A 22,477-nucleotide genomic window follows, 5' to 3' on the forward strand; every position below is an offset into this window, starting at 1 on the left:
AAAGTAAACAGCCAAGAAAGAACTGGGCACCACCCCTTGATTTTACACTGGGCAAGGGGACCTAGCTAGAACCCTAGAATTTCTCTAATCACTTTTTTTTCATCGGCACTCTTTACCGAGTTCTAAATAAATGAAGCAGCATGCTTTCCTGGTAAGATTTTTTTTTTTTTACTTGCGCTAAAAATAACTAAAAATAAAGGTATAATGATGAGGAAATTAAGTCCTACAATCCTGATTAAGACTTGAACATTAATTACTAAATTAAAGAATTGATTTTAGAAAAGACAAGCTGCCTAAACTTTGGGCTCTACCATATCAATAACACTACTTACAATCAACGATAATTTAATAATAACAATCTATATGCAAATGCAAGCCACTAGACACTTAAAATGAAGTTATAACTAGTTATCCTTTAATAGAATAAACACTGGATGTTTCCCAATGCAACTTTTAACAGGGTTGCAGACCAAAGAACAGTAAGCATTTGTTGAATTGAAACCACTAAAATTAGTGAAATTACCTTGGTGACCTTTTGTATCTACAATGCAATTAAGTTAGTGACGAAGATTTTCTCACAGAAGAAAACATCAAAAGTGTCTTTCCAGTCAAGTTCACCATTGGTATCACTAATCTAAACTTGTGACCTATGAGGAGAACCCTGCAACATTGCAGTTCATTATCTGTACTAAAGGCCAGCAGGGTCGGGATATTGACTATCCTTAAAGTTTGATTGCTGCTGAAACTTTTTTCTATTCCTTTTTATACACGCTTGTTTCTGGGAACGAGTTTATGAAAAATGTCACTATGAAAAGAGGTGTAATTGTACTATGTTGGGAATATGGTTGTCATTGATAAGCATCATTATGTAATAATGAAAAACTAATGAAGGGTAAATGATATGCAGCTTCAAGTATAATTTCACTACAAGTTCTACTTACTGTCTAATGTACTGTATATGGAATCAACAAACACCCTTTTCGCTAGAAGACAAAAATAACTTTCCCCATCCAACGATCCACAGGTTGAGGAAGTATACAAAACAGTAAACGTTTAACTGCGTGAATGTAATTCTTGCTACCTTCTCGGTTGATAGAAATTTAAACATTTAAAAAATTATTGTTGAATAATTTCTAGTACAACATTTGAAATAATTTTTATTTTACCTAAATGGTCCATTAAATACTTTTCTTTTTAGCAAAAGTGTCATTTTACTTTTCATAATCTCATTTTGTTTTTCAAATGCTCTTAATTTCATGCTTATCCTTCTTTTAATTTTGTTCTCGTGTCCTAGGGAAAAACTTACTTTCTGTCCTAAGTAAGTGCATTTCGTTAACAATCTCCAGAGGCTCGTCCATAACTCTTATTTTTTGTTTGCATTTTCATTGAACATTATCTTACTTTTACTCATATTCATTTTCAGTCCTACATATGTTTTCTCTATTCAAATCTTTTATCATTGTTTTTAATTCCTGCCATGATTCACTAACAGCTATTTTATATGCATATCTTAAGTTGTTAAGGTATTCCCCATTGATTTGAATTCCTGCATTTTCCCAATCTAAATTCTTAAAAATTTCTTTTAGACATACTGTGAAAAATTTAGATATGGTCTCCCTGTCTAACTCTTTTCTTAATAGGAATTTTTTTACTTCTTTATGTAATTTTAGGATTGCTGTACTTCCTGTATAGATATTTACAAGTGTTCTCAGAAGATTCTTTGATTCCCTATTTTTTGAAAGGATTTCATTTCTGCTGATGTTTTGACAGAATCAAAAGCTTTTTCATAGTCTTTAAATGCCATACTGTACATAGTGGTTTGTCAAACTGTTGATATTTCCATTAGCTGGTTAATTTCATCTATATGGTCAGTTGTTGAATACCCACTTCTAAAGCCTGTCTGCTCTCTTGGTTGATTAAAGTTTAGCTAGATGTCTTTCGGCCTAATATGATCTTTGTCAATATTTTATACTATACGTTACGGAGAGTAAACTTGTTGGGTGGTAATTTTTCAGGTTTTTTGTCTCCCATTTTATGTAGTAGATCAATGATAGTTTTTTCAAGCTGTAGGTATAGAACATTCGTGCAGATATTTGGCATAAAATTCAGCTAGTTTTATTTTTATGAACTCTCCTCCATGTACATATTTGCCCCTTTTAATGCTTTCTTTACTTCTCCTACTGTTACGTTTGGTATCGGCTCAGGTGTTACATTATTTCTATTGGTGAAGCTATTTCTTAAATCATTATTGTATAACATTGTATAGATATCCTCTGCAATTTTTATCACTCCATCTCTATTGTGGATTATTCAATTTTCATCCTTTAAAGCAAACAACTGGTGGTACCCTGTTCCAAATCTTCTTTCATCAATTTGATGCTTCTTCCTTTCTTTAGTGTTTCCTCAATTTTGCTCTGATTGTGTTTACGAGTATTTTGGGTTTTAGTTTAATTATTGTTTTGGATAGTTCTGCTACTTCTATTTCATATCTTTTGAATTTTACCCTCCTTTCCAATCTTTCCTTTATTAGGAGACATAATTTCATTGTCAATTGCCTCCTAGATGGGTTTGAATCCCTCAAAATCTTTTTCACGAACTCATTCAGGCCTGTTTCCTCCATGCAGGCTTTATCAACCATTTTGAGGTAGATGATGATGTGGAAATGTTCTTACCAAAACTTATGGGGGTGAGGTTGGTTCCTTTTTGTACAGCGTACGATTTGAGATCACCTGCTGATTCATGGTTTGTAGCATTTGTAACGTGTTAGGTGGCAGGAGCTTGATTCTGATTATTTTAAATTCCTCATTAGGTTCTTTAATGGCTGGAGGATAGGAAGAAACCTTGTCCATAAGCAGCAAGGCTTGGAGTGGAAGGTTCTTCTCCGTCTCAGTGAAGTTCTTTTTTACTTCGGGAACAAAAACCTCATTGATCCATTCCTCAAACAATATGAAAGTCACTCAGGCTTTGTTGTTTGATCTCCACATATCATTGGGTTACTTCTTCTGCACCTTGTAGATTTTAAAGGCTCATGGATTCTTGTGATACACCATGAGAGGTTTGATTTTGCAATTCCCACTGATAGTAACATAGGACCAGAGAGTAGTCATTGTCCCTCAGTGGCTTGTGTCCTAACAATGCCTTGACTGCTTGTGTGATATAGGTCCTCTTTAGCATTTTATTCCAAAACAAGCTTGTCTCATTGCTATTTAAAACTTGCTGGTGAACAAAACCATCAGCCACTATTATCTCTCAATAAATTCCTTTGCATCGTCTTTGTTGGCACTAGCTGCCCTCTCAATCTTTGTTGAATTATCAAACCAGCCAAAGGTGGCTTTAAACACTTCATCTCTTCATTCTTTCCTTTAATGAATGTTAAAAGATGATTTTTTTTTCCTTCTAACAAATTATAGCATCTGAAATGCCAGGGATGGCTGTCAGGCTTAACATGACTTGCAAACTTATCTTTTAGTCACAATGACGTCATGTGTCAACCTACTTATGTTGAAATATCATAGCGCAACCAACAAAGAAATGAAGATAGAAATAAACAAAAAATGTATTAGAAACCTGAAAAAAATTATTATAGCTACATGAACGGATGGTGCATCATCAAACTCTCAGTGTTAATAGAAATTTACCGAATTACTCTAATGTCCATGGTCTTTGTTTCGATATGTTATTCTTATCATACAGCATTAAGTAAAGTGAACCAATTACAGATGTTGGCTGTCTGTTTATGCGGGTGTGAAAACAAATACTTTTTGTATTCAGTTATAAATACAGTGTAGTATTAATTTTTTTTATTACAGTAAATATCCTTTTTCCAATTATACAGTATTTTGTTCTATAAAATATTGGTTGGCTATTGATTCCTTGACTGTTACCTGACAGAATTGATTTTCAGAGTACAGTGAAACCTCTACATACGAATTTAATCCGTTCCAGAACCACTTTCGGATGTAGAAATTGTTCGGATGTCGGAACAAATTTTCCCGTAAGAATACATTGAAATAGGATTAATCCGTGGTTGAGCCCAAAAACCTACGATAACTTCTCAATAAACCACTACACATAATTTTCCCATGAGAATAATGAACACTAAATTAGATAATAGACATGTAAATAAGAAGAATAGACATGTAAATAAGAAGAATTAGCAAAAAATGATAAATAAGAAACAGGTTTTTAGCGTCACTTTACCTTAGAAACTCCAGCGCAGGTGTTGTTCGTCTTCGCTACGCAGAGAGGAGAGAGGAGACGGACGGACGGCGAGGAGGTAGAGAGGTTAACTACGATAAACGTAACACTACCGTAACTTATTCTAACTTACACTAAGTGAACTTTAACATAACTTAGCTTTTTTTTTTATATATTTTATATTTTTTTTTTTACATTTTCTTTTTTATGATTACGTAATTTTAATCACTATCACTTACATTTAAAATTGACTGAATTTCTTTTGCTTCACTCTTTTCCGTTTTCTGTGTTTCACTTTCTTCCTCTTCACTCTTTGCCGTTTTCTTTGGTTCACTTACATCCTCTTCATCGCGAGTTCGCTTCGCAGTTTTTTTAAAGAAAGCATCGATAGATAATTGCTTCGTACGGCTTTTCAGAATGTTTCGAAAGTGCGTTAGGCAAACATCATCGAATTGAGAAACTACACGACAAACCTGCAATTTCTTTGGATGGTATTTGTCGATGAAGTCGACCACGTCTTGATATTTTCCTAACACCTCTTTTATTTGCGCTGAACCTAACACATGTTCTACCTCCTCGCTCTCTTCCTCGTCATCACTCATGTGCTCCGACATAGCATGGAGTTCCTTGAGCTCATCCGTCGTCAGTTCGTCGTGATGTTCGGCGACGAGTTCCGTAACGTTATCTGCGTTGACCTCCAGACCCATGGACTTGCCAAGGGAGACGATTTCCTCTACGGCTTCCGCGGCACCGACCACGGGATCAGGTTCGGGGTCAAAACCCTCGAAATCTCGGGGAGAAACTGCATCAGGCCACAGCTTCTTCCATGCAGAATTGAGGGTCCGTCGAGTTAATCCCACCCAAGCCTGATCAATGATCTTTAAGCAGTGCACGATATTGAAGTGGCCCCTCCAAAATTCACGCAAAGTTAAGTTGGTGCTTTGCGTGACATTAAAGCACTGCTTGAATAAGTGCTTGGTGTACAGCTTCTTAAAATTAGAGATGACTTGCTGGTCCATGGGCTGGAGGATAGAGGTGGTATTTGGTGGAAGATACAGTACCTTTATGAACTTGAATTCATCGAAGATATCATCTTCAAGTCCGGGGGGGGCGGGTGAGCGGGTGCATTGTCAAGGCATAGCAGGCACTTTAAAGGCAATTTCTGCTCATGAAGATACTTCTTCACAGAAGGACCGAAAACTTGGTTTACCCATTGCACAAAGAATTGCCTAGTGACCCAGGCCTTCGAGTTGGATCGCCAGAAAACATGAAGCTGATCCTTATCGACGTTGTGTGCTTTAAAGGCCCTAGGGTTCTCCGAATGGTAAACAAGCAAGGGCTTGACTTTAAAGTCCCCGCTAGCGTTGGCACATAGAGCAAGAGTCAACCGATCCTTCATTGACTTATGCCCAGGCAATTTCTTCTCTTCAGCAGTGATGTAGGTTCGACTCGGCATCTTCTTCCAAAACAGCCCGGTTTCATCACAATTGAACACCTGCTGCTCTACGTAGCCTTCTTCCTTTACGATATTTTCGAATTTCTTAACAAAGTCAGCTGCAGCCTTTGTGTCTGCACTAGCAGCCTCTCCGTGGCGAACAACTGAATCAATCCCGGACCGTTTCTTAAATTTCTCGAACCAGCTACGAGATGCCTTGAAATCATCTGAGGAAGGCTCGGTTGAACTCTCCCCAGCATCACCCCCAGAGCTCTCCTCCTTCAAGTCCGTAAAGATGGCGTGCACCTTCTCGCAGATAACGGTTTCGGTGATGGTGTCGCCAACGATCTCTCTATCCTTAATCCACACTAGTAGAAGTCGTTCCGTCTCTTCTATGATAGGGGTACGGCGTTTGGAAATTATAGTGATCCCCTTAGAAGGTTTCACTGCTTTAATAGCTTCCTTCTGTTTAAGGATTGTCGAGATCGTCGACATATTACGGCCATACTGTTTAGCAAGTTCACTCACGCGGATGCCACGCTCATGTTTTTCAATAATTTCCTGCTTAATTTCTATAGAAAGCATTTCCTTCTTCCTTTTCTCACCACTACCACTGCCAAAACTAAGCCTTTTTGGACCCATGATTTACGTAAATTATCGTTAATGGGTGCACGTAAAAAATCACGATTAAATCACAGTTAATATTAGAACGCACAGAGCACAACCGCAAGAAGCCGACGAGAACAGAGGACTGACCCAAGCCGCGCTAATTGAGCATCCCTCCGAGGTCGATGTGCTGCCTTCTATCGGCGGAAATAAAAAACACTTCAGGCGCTATGAGCACCGACTACACGTACGAGTATTGTTTACTTCGGGTGTCGAAAAAAACATTCGGGTGTAGAGTCCGAACGTGTTCGAATTGTACTTCGCGTGTCGAAAAATTCGGATACAACCGGTACGACGAAAATTGCTACTTCGTGTGTCAAAATAAAATTCGGGTGTAGAGTCAAAAATTTGCTCGAATTTTACTTCGGATGTTGGAAAATTTGGATGTAGATACGTTCGGATGTAGAGGTTCCACTGTACTGTATATTTATGTTGCCATCTATTGAGTTCTCATTTACTTTCATTGCGATATTTCTCTTTGTTTGTGTGTTGACTTCCAAGTACAGTATCAAATTATAAAGATGGATGAGTTGTGGTTCTAAGGTAACTGCATTTATGTTTCACCTTTTTTTCTTAATTGTCTTCAGCTCTCTGCATTTCTATAAAATTCTCTCGGAGATTAAAAGGAGTTTAAAGGAATTGCATTGAAGCCATCCCAGAAACTATATAAGGTTGAAATTTTCCGCTGAAAACTTTCTGTAGAAATAGGTAGCCCTACAAATATCCCTTGTAAAGGAATTTCTTTTGAAACCATCCCTGGATGAAGTTAGTTAAGACATTTCTTGAAATTTTTTTTTTTTTGTAAAAGGCATATCATTATTATATTACCTTTTTGAAGGAACAGGTTGATTTTATGGTCGCCATTTTTTTTTACTCATTGTTGTTATGTTTAAACTTGTAGGCAAAGGCTTTCTTTGCTTTTCATACGATTTTTAGTCTGTGTATTTATAACTTTATTAAGGATGTCTGTTTTCTAGTAAGTTTAGGTTGCAGGAAACCTTGGGAAGTATTCTATGGTTCCTCATAATTGACCATTAAAAACTCTTGGATCTTACAAATTACTGTACTTGTGTATTTAGACTGAAATCCATTAATACGCTATTTTTCCTTTTCAGGGGGCATACTGCAAATTTCTCGAAATGGAGTAATAATACTGAGACAGTCATGGAGGAGAGGAGGTATCCACCGTGAATTAGCTGCTGCATATTCCGTGGTACCTGGAGGTGGATGGGTAACACAAGGACCAGGTCAGCATCAGGTGCACTGTCAGGTGTCACCTTCAGCATGCATTTCACCTGCTTTGCGAGTTTCATACACGACTGTGTATGTGCCTGGTATCCGTTCATTTCATGCCTCTACAATATTTTGTGATAAGGAATCTTTGAAGCCATCATCACAAGTGGAAGTGACTGTGAAAGACCTTAAAGAAAAAGCCAAGGCTGCAGGCTCTCCCATAGCCCAGGAGAAAAAGACTGATCTTGTTGTAAAAAAGTCTTTAGCCGTTAGAATAAAAGAAGAAATTTTGCATTATTATCACGGCTTTAGATTACTTTTTATTGATGTAAAGATATGCACCAAATATGTTTGGCGCATTGTCAACGGCGACAGCCTTTCAAGGAGAGAACATCGTCAGGTATGTACTGTAGTATTCCTAATCCTTTACGGCCTTAGATTTTAGCATGTTATTGAATGAATCTTTGAGTCTTTATTTAAGGATAAGTGGCTTTAGCTTTGTTTTTATTTGTTAACAATGTCCTGTAATTAATGGATAATCCATTGTAGCCTATATTATTATTATTATTACTTACTAAGCTACAACCCTAGTTGGAAAAGCAGTATGCTATAAGCCCAGGGGCTCCAACAGGGAAAATAGCTCAGTGCGGAAAAGAAAAAAGGAAAATAAAATATTCTAAGAAGAGTAACAACAATAAATATCTCCTATATAAACTATAAAAACTTTAACAAAACAAGAGGAAGAGAAATAAGATAGGAGAGTGTGCTTGAGTGTACCCTCAAGCAAGAGAACTCTAACCCAAGACAGTGAAAGGCCATGGTACAGAGGCTATGGCACTACCCAAGACTAGAGAACAGTGGTTTGATTTTGGCACTGGAAAAGCTTGCTAGATTTACTTCCGTCATCAAGCATATTAATTGTTCCATAATTATTCTGCTGTAACGGGAATAAAAAAGTAGTAGGGACATGTGCATTGAATATCATTATGATGCTAATCTAATAGCTTTCTGTGAAATTTGCCGTTTTCTTTTTTAAGCCATGAACATCAGTAGTTGCGGCTTTCTTTTTAAACTAACTGTCATTAGATATACCATTTCAAATTTATAGAAAGACTAGTTGATTGGGTATTATCCTGTTGCTGGATATCTTCCTTTTTTTTTTTTTTTTTTTTTAAACTATTCAGGGTATTTGATAGATAAAAGCAACTATCCAACAATTATATCTACCATCAAAGTAGTTTAGGTGAAAACTATTGTCATTCTCAGCGCAGTATACAATACCATACTGTGTTTATTCTAATCATCACACGAGACTGCTGATTGATGGGTATCATTGAGGAATTTGTGTCCTGTTGGTACAAATTGAACAAAGTTCACTTCATTAGAGACTTAATCAGATGTATAAGGACTACACAGTATTTTTTAATTTTATAAAATACATTTGTGATCAAATTCACAATAAACTAGAGGGGCACTCAGTTGAGTGCAGCCATCCGCCGCGGCAGACTATTTCTCAAGTTTGAAGTTTGTGACTACAATGTTCAAACTTATGACAGATTACATGAATTGGACATTCTGTTTGACCTAAAATTTAATCATTTCCAGCTTCTTACAATATAGTTAATCTCTGCAAGTATCATTACTCTATGATTAGAATTGTGGCCAGGAAGCTATTTACAAACAAACAAACACAAACAGGAGCAAAAACATAACCTCCTTCCAACTTTATTGACGGAGGTAATTAAGTCATTAAAAGGAATTTGTTCTTATGTCAAAAATGCCAAAACCTCCCCTCATCTTTATTAGTAATTTTGAAAATGATTAAAGTACTTGTGTACCTGATAGATACTGACATTGGCCACATAGTAAATTGTAGCTGAGTAGCATTTGTGGGATAATTTCATTAGGCATATTGTTCATGTTACTTTGATACATTTGCATATGTCCATTCATAAATTTTGCAAAACTAGGAAGAGTCTTTGGAAAAACTTTTGTTCAAGATATATAAGTACATAATTTAATATCTCTGAAGCCTGGAATACCAGTTCTTCCATCCTTTCACATCTACTGATAGTTGAGAAAACACTGTCTAGAAATTGAGCTGTATTTGCAAATCTGTAGCTATTTTTTTTCTGTTAGTTCAAATGGTAATAGGATGGGACAACATTGTGCCCCTATTGCTTTCATATTTGTAGCTGTTAGCTAAATAGTTTCCAAAGTAAAAATTTGAAACAAACATAGAGGGTTGTTATATGTGTCTAGTATGGCCATATGTTGGATTTTATTTACCATTGCCTGTGATTTACGGAATGTAGTCCATTTGGAAGTGTGAGCGCACTATTCATTACTTGGGTGGCAGATAATATTAAACTCTTATTTAATTCCTTTATTCTTTACCACCATCCATGGCTAGGATTAATGTCAGCCACCATTATGCTAAAGTTTCAACGTTAATTGGAAATTACTTGTTCGCGAAACAGTACTTTTTACTTTTTCTTTGGAAAAAAAAAACTCATTACATTGCCAAATTTTGTTGATCAGGCCTTTATTTTTCTTTTTTTTTGGGGGGGTGGGGGATGTTTCATTCAAGTACTTCATGTCTATGCTTTTGAAGCATATTGTTGTTCATAACTTAGATTTTTTATTTAGACATTTTCCCAATATGCATGGCTACTTTATCAGTTTGAGAAATCCTGGAATTAGAATTATTGCAGGTGGCTTCAGTCACTATCTCTTTTGGGGGCGTTAATCATAGTGAATTGATATTCAGGTTTGAGATTAAGATTATAATTCACCACTGTGTCTGTAGTTGGCAGTCATAGGATACAGTTTTGTTGGTTGCTTCTGTGTTCCCTGGGAAATTCTAAGGGGAGCACTCTAGGTAGATGATCTAAGGGTTTTGGAATTGCATGCATTGAGCATTTCTTCGATTGTAAATATTGTATGAGTCCTTGAAGTTTGTGTTTGATAGTAGACTTTCCTGTGAAATCTGATGCAGCTGTGATGGGATTAATGTAATTAATTTTAATAAAATTCAGTCTTAAGGCATTGATGTTGAAAGTAATAACTTTTGATACTCAGGGTAAGAGGTGGCAAACAGGTTTTTGGCAGTTGGCCTAGCCTGTTTCTAGAGTGCAAGACTGCAAGGCAGCAGCTGTCCTTTTAGTACCTTTTATGACACGCAACATACAGTGGGAGTATTCTTCCACCAACTACAGGGAAATTTATAGCTTTATATTCGTAGAAAAATTTTTAAATGGAAAAACATGTCACTTTAGCTCTCAAATACAGTATAAGGAATATATGGGGTTGTGACTCCTGTTAAATGACTTTTCTTATCTTGTGCATTGGTTTGTCCAAAAACACCACCAAAAATTAAATTATAAGTTCAAAGAACGATGAGTATTGTTTGTTCTTTCAATTTGGTCAAGACCAGATGAGATTAATAAGAAATTCATGGGTAATAAGAGGCCCTTAACCTTATGAATATAGAATATATTCTCTCTCTCTCTCTCTCTCTCTCTCTCTCTCTCTCTCTCTCTCTCTCTCTCTCTCCCAGGGTAACTGCATTATACATGCTCGTTTATTCTTAACCAGTTTAATTTTCTATATTGTATTGATTTTCTTTTTGGTGTCCTATTGCCTGTACCAAAGTGCCTCTGTAGCTTCCTTTTTACCCCCTATTAGCGCACATTTTTTAGCCTTTTACTTGACCACTGTTCTCACTCTCCTCTATCTTACATACCATGTATTGAATAGTTTAATTACAGTGTTTTCACCTCTGGCATATGGCCTTCATTGGCTTCAGTGCCATGCAATTTATTCAAGATTCCATTAATACAGTCCAGTCCTGTTGCTTATAGAATAACATTATTTTTCCAACTAGCGGTAGCTTGGCCTGTAGTAATAGGTGTACTATAATAATACACAAAATCATAATGAATTGAGATGTTAAAAACATTTAAACTATAATACAGTGTATAATAGACATTTATGTAGTATCAATGTCTTTAATAATCACGCTTTTTTCTTTATTTATCCATTGGTTTTTTAAGAAGGTTTATCTCCAGCTGGGACCAAGTTGTGGAATGATCTTCCTCGATAGAACTTCAAAAGTTCAAAATTGCATCAAATTTTTTTTATGTTGAACAGGCTGACATAAGTCTTTATTTAGTTGTATATGAATTATCTGTTTTAATGTTAAAGTTTTTTAAAAAAATTTATTTTTATTTTTCATTACTACTTATATGGTTCAGGTTCCTCTCTGGGCTGTTTTTCCCTGTAGGAGCCCTTGGGCTTATAGCATCTTGCTTTTCCAACTAGGGTTGTAGCTTGGCTAGTAATAATAATAATAGTGGAAGTACTCATGGCGTGGCCTTCAGAATATGTGAGGCTTCACTTTGAATTACCGATGTAAGCAACTACTTACTGTTTGCTTGTAAGGCTTCTTAAGGGAAGCTGTTGTCCTTATGTTTTAGATGGTTAGGGGGTATATTTGCTGTCTTTTTCAAAGGTCGTAGCTTTAGGTATGATGTCAGCTAATTGCATGGTTTTGTTTTAAAGCATGGGAAATCATGTAGAGTTTGACATTTTTAGTCATTATATTGATATCGAATACTTTCATTTGAAGGTTTTTTTATATTCATTTTCTCTAGATCACTTCGAAAGAGGATAGAACAACTAAATGGTTAAAATTTTCTCAAAGATTGTTATACAAATATTGGTCCCACGTGTATCAATATCGGCATTGTGCCTTTTGATATATCATCTTGTACTGTAATGTTGTACACTACGGTACCGTATGCGTCCTTTTACGTATTTTGTTTTGTATAGTGCCTCAATATGTTTTTTAATGATTGAGTTTACTGTTTAGTATTTCAAACACTGAAGCTGTTGTCTTTGCATAACTTGTCTATGGTCAAAGGCCATGCAATGGTATCACATTGAAAATTGCGCTTCTGTTCTGAAATTATCCATAGAATTAGTGTCGGGTTGGTTGTTGCTGGTTTGTTACTGAACCTAATTTCTGTACAAGCTGGTTTAGGGGAGAGGTTAATGGCTGATTTCCAGCCCCCAGTTTATTTCTCCACCAAGAAGAATACCCTAAAGAAATCCAGAGAACTGTCTCGAACAACTGAACACTTAGTATTCTCCAATATCCTTTCTCTGCTTCCATTAGTTCTGGGCCAAAGTCCAGTACTTTAAGTGCATGAGAATCCTGAATATCCTCATCCCTCATAGGGGATGTAAGCCTGTGAGTTACTCGGTAGATCTATTCTCCTACAAATAAGAGCCCTCTGTCCTGAGGACAGACCCAGCAACATAATCAGGGTCTTATGAAAGACCAGGCTGCTTGTTATCGGGAAGAGAAGAATGTCTGACACTAATCAAACTAGTGGCAGAAGTTGTACAAAGTACTGTTCCATCTGTTGAATGTGCTGGAATGGGAACTGCTTCCCTGTGCTATGAGCATGGAGCTGTTTCACCTAATCCACTGACACTGAGGAGAATACTGTTGTTCTTAATTCTGCAGTATGTAGCAAAATATCCAAGAGAAAGAAGGGATTTATACTCCCCCATCCAGGAGAAATGGTAAAAGGAGTGCCTCAGCTCCTCCAACACCTGTCCTATGGCAAGAGTGCATGACCTCGCACAGGGTCGTGCATCTCCGGCTATCCTGACTATCAGGGTAGTTAGTAGAGATGTGGTGATAATATCGGCCTTTTTTGTGAGTATCTGTATTGACTACTGTTGTGGCACCAGTATTGGTATCGGGCTCCACCATGAGCTTAAATTGCCAATACTCCGATACTGATACTTGGGGTTATTTGGTCATCAAAGATTTCCTGCTTTCATTAGTACTGGGTGGTGCAAGGTTGAATGTCATGTTGAATGGAGAGTTACTTGAGGAGGTGGATCAGTTTAAGTACTTGGGGTCTGTTGTTGCAGCAAATGGTGGAGTGGAAGCAGATGTACGTCAGAGAGTCAATGAAGGTTGCAAAGTGTTGGGGGCAGTTAAGGGAGTAGTAAAAAATAGAGGGTTGGGCATGAATGTAAAGAGAGTTCTATATGAGAAAGTGATTGTACCAACTGTGATGTATGGATCGGAGTTGTGGGGAATGAAAGTGATGGAGAGACAGAAATTGAATGTGTTTGAGATGAAGTGTCTGAGGAGTATGGCTGGTGTATCTCGAGTAGATAGGGTTAGGAACGAAGTGGTGAGGGTGAGAACGGGTGTAAGAAATGAGTTAGCGGCTAGAGTGGATATGAATGTGTTGAGGTGGTTTGGCCATGTTGAGAGAATGGAAAATGGCTGTCTGCTAAAGAAGGTGATGAATGCAAGAGTTGATGGGAGAAGTACAAGAGGAAGGCTAAGGTTTGGGTGGATGGATGGAGTGAAGAAAGCTCTGGGTGATAGGAGGATAGATGTGAGAGAGGTAAGAGAGCGTGCTAGAAATAGGAATGAATGGCTAGCGATTGTGACGCAGTTCCGGTAGGCCCTGCTGCTTCCTCCGGTGCCTTAGATGACCGCGGAGGTAGCAGCAGTAGGGGACTCAGCAGTATGAAGCTTCATCTGTGGTGTAAATGTGGGAGGTTGGGCTGTGGCACCCTAGCAGTACCAGCTGAACTCGGCTGAGTCCCTGGTTAGGCTGGAAGAACGTAGAGAGTAGAGGTCCCCTTTTTTGTTTTGTTTCTTGTTGATGTCGGCTACCCCCCAAAATTGGGGGAAGTGCCTTTGGTATATGTATGTATGTATTAGTACTGGGCCAAAGTCCAGTACTTTAAGTGCATGAGAATCCTGAATATCCTCATCCCTCATAGGGGATGAAAGCCTGTGAGTTACTCGGCAGATCTATTCTCCTACAAGTAAGAGCCCTGTGTCCTGAGGACAGACCCAGCAACATAATCAGTGTCTTAAGAAAGACCAGGCTGCTTGTTATCGGGAAGAGAAGAATGTCTGACACTAATTAAACTAGTGGCAGAAGTTGTACAAAGTACTGTTCCATCTGTTGAATGTGCTGGAATGGGAACTGCTTCCCTGTGCTATGAGCATGGAGCTGTTTCACCTAATCCACTGACACTGAGGAGAATACTGTTTTCTCAGTTCTGCATTACAGGTATGTAGCAAAATATCCAAGAGAAAGAAGGGATTTATACTCCCCCATCCAGGAGAAATGGTAAAAGGAGTGCCTAAGCTCCTCCAACACCTGTCCTGGCATGAGTGCATGACCTCGCACAGGGTCGTGCATCTCCGGCTATTCTGACTATCAGGGTAGTTAGTAGAGATGTGGTGATAGTATCGGCCTTTTTTGTGAGTATCTGTATTGACTACTGTTGTGGCACCAGTACTGGTATCGGCCTCCACCATGAGTATCTGGTATCAGTATCGACCAATCAGAAAACGAGCTTAAATTGCCAATACTCCGATACTGGTACTTGGGGTTATTTGATTATCTAAGATTTCCTTGTACAGTATTCAGATTAAACATTTCCAACAGTTATGACATCGCCCGGAAAAACAATGAGGCTGAAGTAAGTAGGCCTAAACGGAACATAGTGATGTGAAATAGTCATACGATGTTTTTCTTTTTCTCAATTATTATATTTTAGAATAATTCCATATAATCTTATTCTTCTAACGTACAGTATTTACAAATAACACTATATTGGAGTAGTAGTATAATTTCACATCAATGCTAGAAACTTTTTCATCCTGATGATTTGAGAGTATTGCACCTGTGCTAGTTTTGTAACAGCCCATTTGTTTCAATAACTGAAATATGGGCTTTGCTAAATAAAAGAAGTTTAGTATTACTGGGGATTCCTTGTATAATCCCTATAAGAATTTCAGTATACATTCTAAATTTCTACTTCTCTCCACCTTGTGTTTAGAATTCATGCAGACAACTGTACCTAAACATTAACTAAAAGAAAAAGGGTGACGTGTAGAATATAGCAATATAAGGGATGAATTCACAGAGATTGGGTGTTGGAAATGGAAACCCATTACAGTAAATTTTTTTTCAATCAAAGCTACCATTTTAGCTCCTCATGCTAAGACTAAATTCACAAATGCAAATGATTTATTACTTTACTCTGTTTATGAACAACTATTTTTTTCTAGTTCTGGGATCTGCTTGACCTAATATGATATTCATTAATAAAAAAAATCATATAGGGGAAGGCATTAAATTTATGACCAGATTGAGTCATTGCCATGGACATAGCCTTAGTTTAACATGTTTCAAACAAAAGAAAATCTGTTTTATGCCTTATAGATACCACAAAGCTCTTGGTCTGTACTGTTTACTGAATAGGCCTAATGATGCCTAACACACTGAAGTAGTTGAAAAGTCAGTCATCAAATTATTATACTGTCATTGTAATCATTGAAAAGAATTTATAAAGTATATGAGTATTGGCAAGTATCGGTATTGGCTATTTCTCTGGTATTAGTATCAGTATCGGCTATTTTCTTGGTAAAAGTATCGGTATTGGTCTACAAGAAGAATTGGATATCGCTATCAGTGTAGAAAAGAATTGGGCATCGGTATTGGCCTCCAAAATAGTATCGGCACATCTCTAGTAGTCAGGCTAGTCATCAGGGCCTTGACCCTGCCTGCACAGGGTCATAGTTCATTGCCAAGAAAAGTGTAAATCTCAGCATGGGGCCGTGCATCACTGGCTAGCCAGGCTACCAGGGAAATCAAGATAACCAGGTACACTGTCGTAGAGGACTTCGGTATGTGGCTGTCCACCACCTGGATCCATCCACCTCCTCCAAAGATATGATGGGGTTGTCAAGAGGCCTATTCTTGCAGTTAGGTGTATTCACCCTGAACTACTTCAGCTTCTTGAAAAAAAAAAAAATGAGTGAGAATCAGTATCAGAAGATGAACACGCTTTTACACCTTACTAACTTTTTTGTCTGGTTCTTCAAGCAAAGAAATCATCTGAGTTACCATCAGCTACGAAATTTCCACCAGTCAGTACTGTGAAAGTGGTGGGCACTCTCATTAGCACCCCTTAACCTTGACGCAGGTGTTATGGTTATAGGTGCAGGGAGTATGGGAGCCATGGGTCCTGGGGTCAGTGTCTCGGGAGCAGGGTCAGAGACACGGTAATGTTACTGAAGCTAATCTCCAGACAGGCACCGTGACAACATGCACAGGTTTACCGACCTTGGAGACTTCTTACGCCTTTCTGGCCTTCCTAGCTGCTTTGTTGACTTATGGGGTGCACTGGTGGGCTCAATACTGGAGTCATTGACACTATGATCACCACTGGGGTCATTGGCACTTGAAATACAGGAGACTGAAGTAGCCATAGTTACCTGCTCCTTCAAAAGACATAAGGGCTTGTCTGCAAGACCTAAGGAAGGCCAAGCCTCCTTGGGTCACTTGTAGTTGACGGTTTGTACTGAAGAACTTCCACCACATGTTAAAGTGTGGTGATCACCTCACACTCCACCAACCCTGAAAAACTCCCCGATGTAGATTTAAGTTCTTTCTTCTGAAGCATACTCCTCAAGACCAAGCCAAGGCCCTATACTAAGAAGCTTTAGTGAACGGATAACTAGATGAAAAGCCTAGAGGGCTAAACACTCGTATTTTCATGGCGATTGCTAAGAATGACACGAGAGAGGAGTTAACCCTCCTGGTCCTCAAAGATTATGCTCGCCTTTAACAGGAGGCCACAAGCTACACCGTGTAAAGAGGGATAATTGTTAACAATTATGCTCTTAATCTTAGAGTGATGGGATCTGTTGCCATTTTAGCCATAAACCTATGCATTGTCCATCCTCCACTCACATTCTTGCTTTCCATTATTAACAAAAAGCTAAGATTAATCATTTGAACTAAATTGTATGAGAAGTAGATTAAACAGTCTTTGATAGTGTGCAATTCCAGCCAAAGACAAAAAGATAAGTTGTTGAAAGGATAATGCTTATGGCGATTAGCTGGCACTCATCGCCTGTCATTAACTATTGTTAATGATTGCAATGTCTGTTCCACTTCAGGCTAAAGGCTACTGTATTCTCTAGTATTAAGGTCGGAATGCTTGTTTACACTTCAGAACAAGCCTAGGATATATTTGTAACTTTTTCTTTTTCTGTGTTGTACAAATCTTGATCATTTTGGCTTAGTGTTAGTTTAGAATTTTCATTGTAATGATACTGTAAAGCAAAGGTTAACTTATATAAGAGTATAGTAGATGTTTTATTATTGTTGCTTTTATATTTATATTTTCTGGAGTAAAGGTATGAGATTTATGTTTTTAGTTTATAAGATGCCGAACATCTTTAAATTGTTTTGGGTTTTTTCTTCTGGAATGTGAAATGCTATATTTTGTTTTCTTTTGTAAATCTTTGAACCTTTTTTGAGTGAAAATTGTCAAACGTATTTAGTGGGCCAGAAGGATGTTTCATTTTTATTCTTAACTAGTCTCAATTGGCGCTTTTAGCGTCAGTACTTAGGGAAAATTTTATGTTATAGTACTGTTTATCTGTTTAGTCCTGATGATTTTAATTTATTTTGGGTGAGAGAATAAGGAAATAGTTATTTATACTTTACTTGTAAGTAGTCCAAGAGTTAAGCAAGCCACATGCAATTAATTCACTTGACATTTGGATATGTCAAAGACTCGGATGTAGGCGTGTACTCACAAGTCACCTCACTGTTCTGTCTGCCAAGACAGTCTACTTGGCTCTTTTCATAAATTTTATATAGGTAGTAGGTTGGCCAGGGCACCAGTCACCCATTGAGATACTACCACTAGAGAGTTATGGGGTCCTTTGACTGGCCACACAGATTACATTGAATCCCTCCCTCTCTCTGGTTACGGTTCTTTCCCTTTGCCTACACATACACCGAATAGTCTGGCCTATTCTTTACAGTTTCTCCTCTGTCCTCATACACCTGACAACACTGAGATTACCAAACCATTCTTTTTCACCCAAGGGGTTAACTACTGCACTATAATTGTTCATTGGCTACTTTCCTCTTGGTAAGGGTAAAAGAGAGACTTTAGCTATGGTAAGCAGCTCTTCTAGAAGAAGGACACTCCAAAATCAAACCAGTGTTCTCTAGTCTTGGGTAGTTTCATAGCCTCTGTATCATGGTCTTCCACTGTCTTGGGTTAGAGTTCTCTTGCTTGAGGGTACAATCGGGCACACTATTCTATGTTATTTCTCTTCCTCTTGTTATGTTAATGTCTCTATAGTTTATTTAGGAAATATTTATTTTAATGTTATTGCTCTTCTTAAAATGTTTGTTTCTCGTTTCCTTTCCTCACTGGGATATTTTCCCCGTTGGGGCCCCTGGGCTTATAACATCCTGCTTTTCCAACTAGGGTTGTAGCTTGGCAGTTAATAATAATAATACCCCTCCATGCTCTTAAGGTATGCAAGTCCCCTAATTGATGTTGGAATCATAGTTTTCCCTTTGGTTTTTCTGGTTGTGTATCTGTAAATGCATAACTTGTCATCTCGGCTCTGTCAACACTGTTGAAGGGATTTCAATCAAACTTGTGGAAAATAGTTGATCATGGATAAAAATGAGAGCATCTGCGTATATCAGTCAGTGTCTCACATGCCTTTTTATATCACACCTCATAGTACACTACTCAGTTAAAGGGATTGTAGCCAAACTTCATATGAAGGCTAGGCCTTGCACAAATATGCAAAAAGTGAGATATGTTTGAGGTCCATCCATCAGTGTCTTGTCATCTTCATCTCCTTGCCATAACTTACACAATTGAGGGTATTTTGGAAAGATTTTTACAATGGTGAACCTTTTTACATACATATTTGTGGCAGTTGTCCCATAATATTTCTCGCTCTCCTTGTCATCTCCACTCATCTTACATATTTAGAGATATCAGCCAAAAATGACGTCTATCACATATACTTTATCATCACGATGCTATATGATAGAAGTATTTTTTAGTCAATTTGGTGCAAAGTTAGACCATCATACATGTGCATGAATCAAGACTCTCTCACACACTTACCTTGTGTCACAACTTATCCTACACAGTTCAGGGGGTTTCATATAAACTTGGCACAATGGTAGAAATGGCCAGGTGTGCATATAAGAGACAGCTTGTCTGTCTGCCCATTAGATAGGCAGGAACTCTGCCAAATTAGTGATGCTTTGGTCCTAATCCCATAGATTTTATACTGTATATAATTTTAACCTCGTTTTTTTTAACTGTAAGATAGTGAAACCTCACATTTGTCATTCATATATTACCAATGAAGTCCTTTCACTTGGATGACACCGATTTGTCCTTGACCATTCCTTCCCACAAAAAATATCTTGTGTGGAAATTGGGGATGACCTTAACTTTTGCAAAAAAATATCTTTTCAACATTTAAGGAAATGCTGTATACCAGTACGTAAGGAGGAGTTGGGGTCAGTAGGGAACCGGTAATGTTTCAGTAATAGTGCTCGCTCTCTCTCTCTCTCTCTCTCTCTCTCTCTCTCTCTCTCTCTCTCTCTCTCTCTCTCTCTCTCTCTCTCTCTCTCTCTCTCTCTCTATTGATACCTTGTTGGATGCATGATTGGAATTAATTGTTAATTAGTGACACATTTTGGAAATTGTTCAAGTTCTTTGTGTTTTCCTATTTTAGAAAGAGCCCCTATTTTCTAGTAGATGGGATTTTAAGTACTTGTAAAGAATTTGCAGACTGCTGATTTTAAGAATTCTGTAATTACACATTTAATCTTGCGTCAAGTTCCTTTACACAAGATTTGGTATTTCACACTATTTTTTATGACAATTATATCGGTCTTGATAGTTTTGCATTTAATTATTTGAGAAAGGTTGGTGTAGTTCATTATGTTATGATTTGCATAGAAGGAATAATCCTTTCTCTCTCTCTCTCTCTCTCTCTCTCACTCTCTCTCTCTCTCTCTCTCTCTCTCTCTCTCTCTCTCCTCTCTCTCTCTCTCTCTCTCTCTCTCTCTCTCCTCTCTCTCTCTCCTCTCTCTCCTCCCTCTCTCTCCTCCCTCCCTCTCTCTTCTCTCTCTCTCTCTCCTCTCTCTCTCTCTCCATCTCTCTCTCCTCCTCTCTCTCTCTCTCTCTCTCTCTCTCTCTCTCTCTTTGGGACAGTGAATAGTGCTGCAGATATTATTTTATGACTAAGTTTTAAAACAAATGAGTGGTTGAAAATGTGCGTGTTTGCATTTACCGCAGCCCTTTAGAATTGGCTTTGACAGATGCGTAGATTCTTTCAATTTAATGTGAACTGAGCAGTAATTTAATATAGTATTTCTTATTGTTAAAGTGTTTTTATTTTATTTAACCTCTTTTCTCTTCTGATTTCATGTTTTCAATCACTCAAGAATTCATCAGTTCAAAACGATGATAAAGTTACCATGTATTGAATGTTAGGGTATGATAAATAAAGTAAGTCATACGCATGAAATGGCGTTTCGTATATTTGCAAGCAGTTTTCACCGGGGAAAAGATCTGGCATCATTGCACGGTTGCCTTTGTGTGACGTCACCCGTAGCGTCATCGTCAGCTCGGCTTTGCTTCTGCAGGTCGACCAAGTACATGACTCTGCACTTTGAGTATATATTTAGCAACGAATTATCTCGATTCTGACTCCATTGCAGTGCTGCAAGCTCTCGTTTTTTTCCAGTTAGGCTGGTCATTGAACTTATCAGTTTTAATGGTGTTCAATATTTAGTATTGTTATAGACGGATTTCTTTTTTTTTATTTACCATTTATCTATTTTAGTCGGATTCGTAAACGAGATGAAAGTCAGTCTAAATTTTTTTTTTTTCATTTCATATCCATTTTACTGATCTCTTGAAAATAACAGTGGTGAAAGGGGTAGGTGAAAGCATAGCTCTCTCTCTCTCTCTCTCTCTCTCTCTCTCTCTCTCTCTCTCTCTCTCCTCTCTCTCTCTCTCTCTCTCTCTCTCTCTCTCTCTCTCTCTCCTTTTATCGGAAAAAGCAATTCCTCTTTGGTTTACATTTTTCCCGATTAACTTGGCGAATTTATTTAGAAGTTGCATTATCTATATCCATGTTGATAAAAAACATTGAATACCAGAATGTTATTGACTAATATAGATGTCGAACTTTTATTGATCGTTACCCATTGAATATATCTTGCAATATCCTAATGAAATGTATTTTCGACAAATTCGGTGCTGCTTCATGGGCTATTGAAGAAAACCCCAAAAATAACTCTAGAAGTTTTATTCCAGCTGTTACCAAGTTGTGGAATGATCTTCCTAATCGGATAGTTGAATCAGTAGAACTTCAAAAGTTCAAAGTTGGAGCAAATGCTTTTTTGTTGACCAGGCGGACATGAGTCTTTTTATAGTTTATATATGACATATCTCTTTTGACATTACTATCTTTAGAATGATTTATTGTTAATTTGCTCTCTTCATTTATTTGTTTACTTATTTCCTTTCTTCACTGGGCTATTTTTCCCTATTGGAGCCCCTGGGCTTATAGTATCTTGTTTTCCAATTAGGGTTGTAGCTTGGATAGTAGTAATAATAATAATATTTCCCGGATCTTTTTATGGAAGACATGTGCGCGCCATGTTCCATGAAAACATAATAGAATTAAAGTTGCTTGTTTATTCCCCCCCACACGCACGTTTAGTAACTACTTATCAAAAACAAGAACTCTACAGTTGCCTTATTTACTATACTATTTTATCAATAGCCGATTATAAAATGCAGTGTATATTAAAGACTGAATGATACATGGGGCTTAAATTGCGTCTCAGGAAAATTTATACAATTTATATATATACTGTATATATATATATACTGTATATATATATATATATATATATATATATATATATATATATATATATATATATATATATATATATATGTATATATATATGTATATTATATATGTATATATATATGTATATATATATATGTATATATATATATATAGTA

The 22,477-nt window shown here is 37.3% G+C and overlaps 1 protein-coding gene across 2 annotated transcripts in view; it reads left to right on the forward strand.

Annotated features, from left to right (window-relative positions):
• The window catches only part of Letm1 (Leucine zipper and EF-hand containing transmembrane protein 1), a 79,685-nt gene that overhangs the window by 3,029 nt on the left and 54,179 nt on the right, over positions 1–22,477 (forward strand). For both annotated transcript variants that reach the window (XM_068364437.1, XM_068364438.1), the window contains exon 2: positions 7,414–7,931. In XM_068364437.1, the coding sequence (XP_068220538.1) occupies positions 7,414–7,931 (518 nt within the window). The remainder of the gene's footprint in view (positions 1–7,413; positions 7,932–22,477) is intronic.

Source organism: Palaemon carinicauda, chromosome 41, assembly GCF_036898095.1.
Source record: "Palaemon carinicauda isolate YSFRI2023 chromosome 41, ASM3689809v2, whole genome shotgun sequence".
Taxonomy (NCBI): domain Eukaryota; kingdom Metazoa; phylum Arthropoda; class Malacostraca; order Decapoda; family Palaemonidae; genus Palaemon; species Palaemon carinicauda.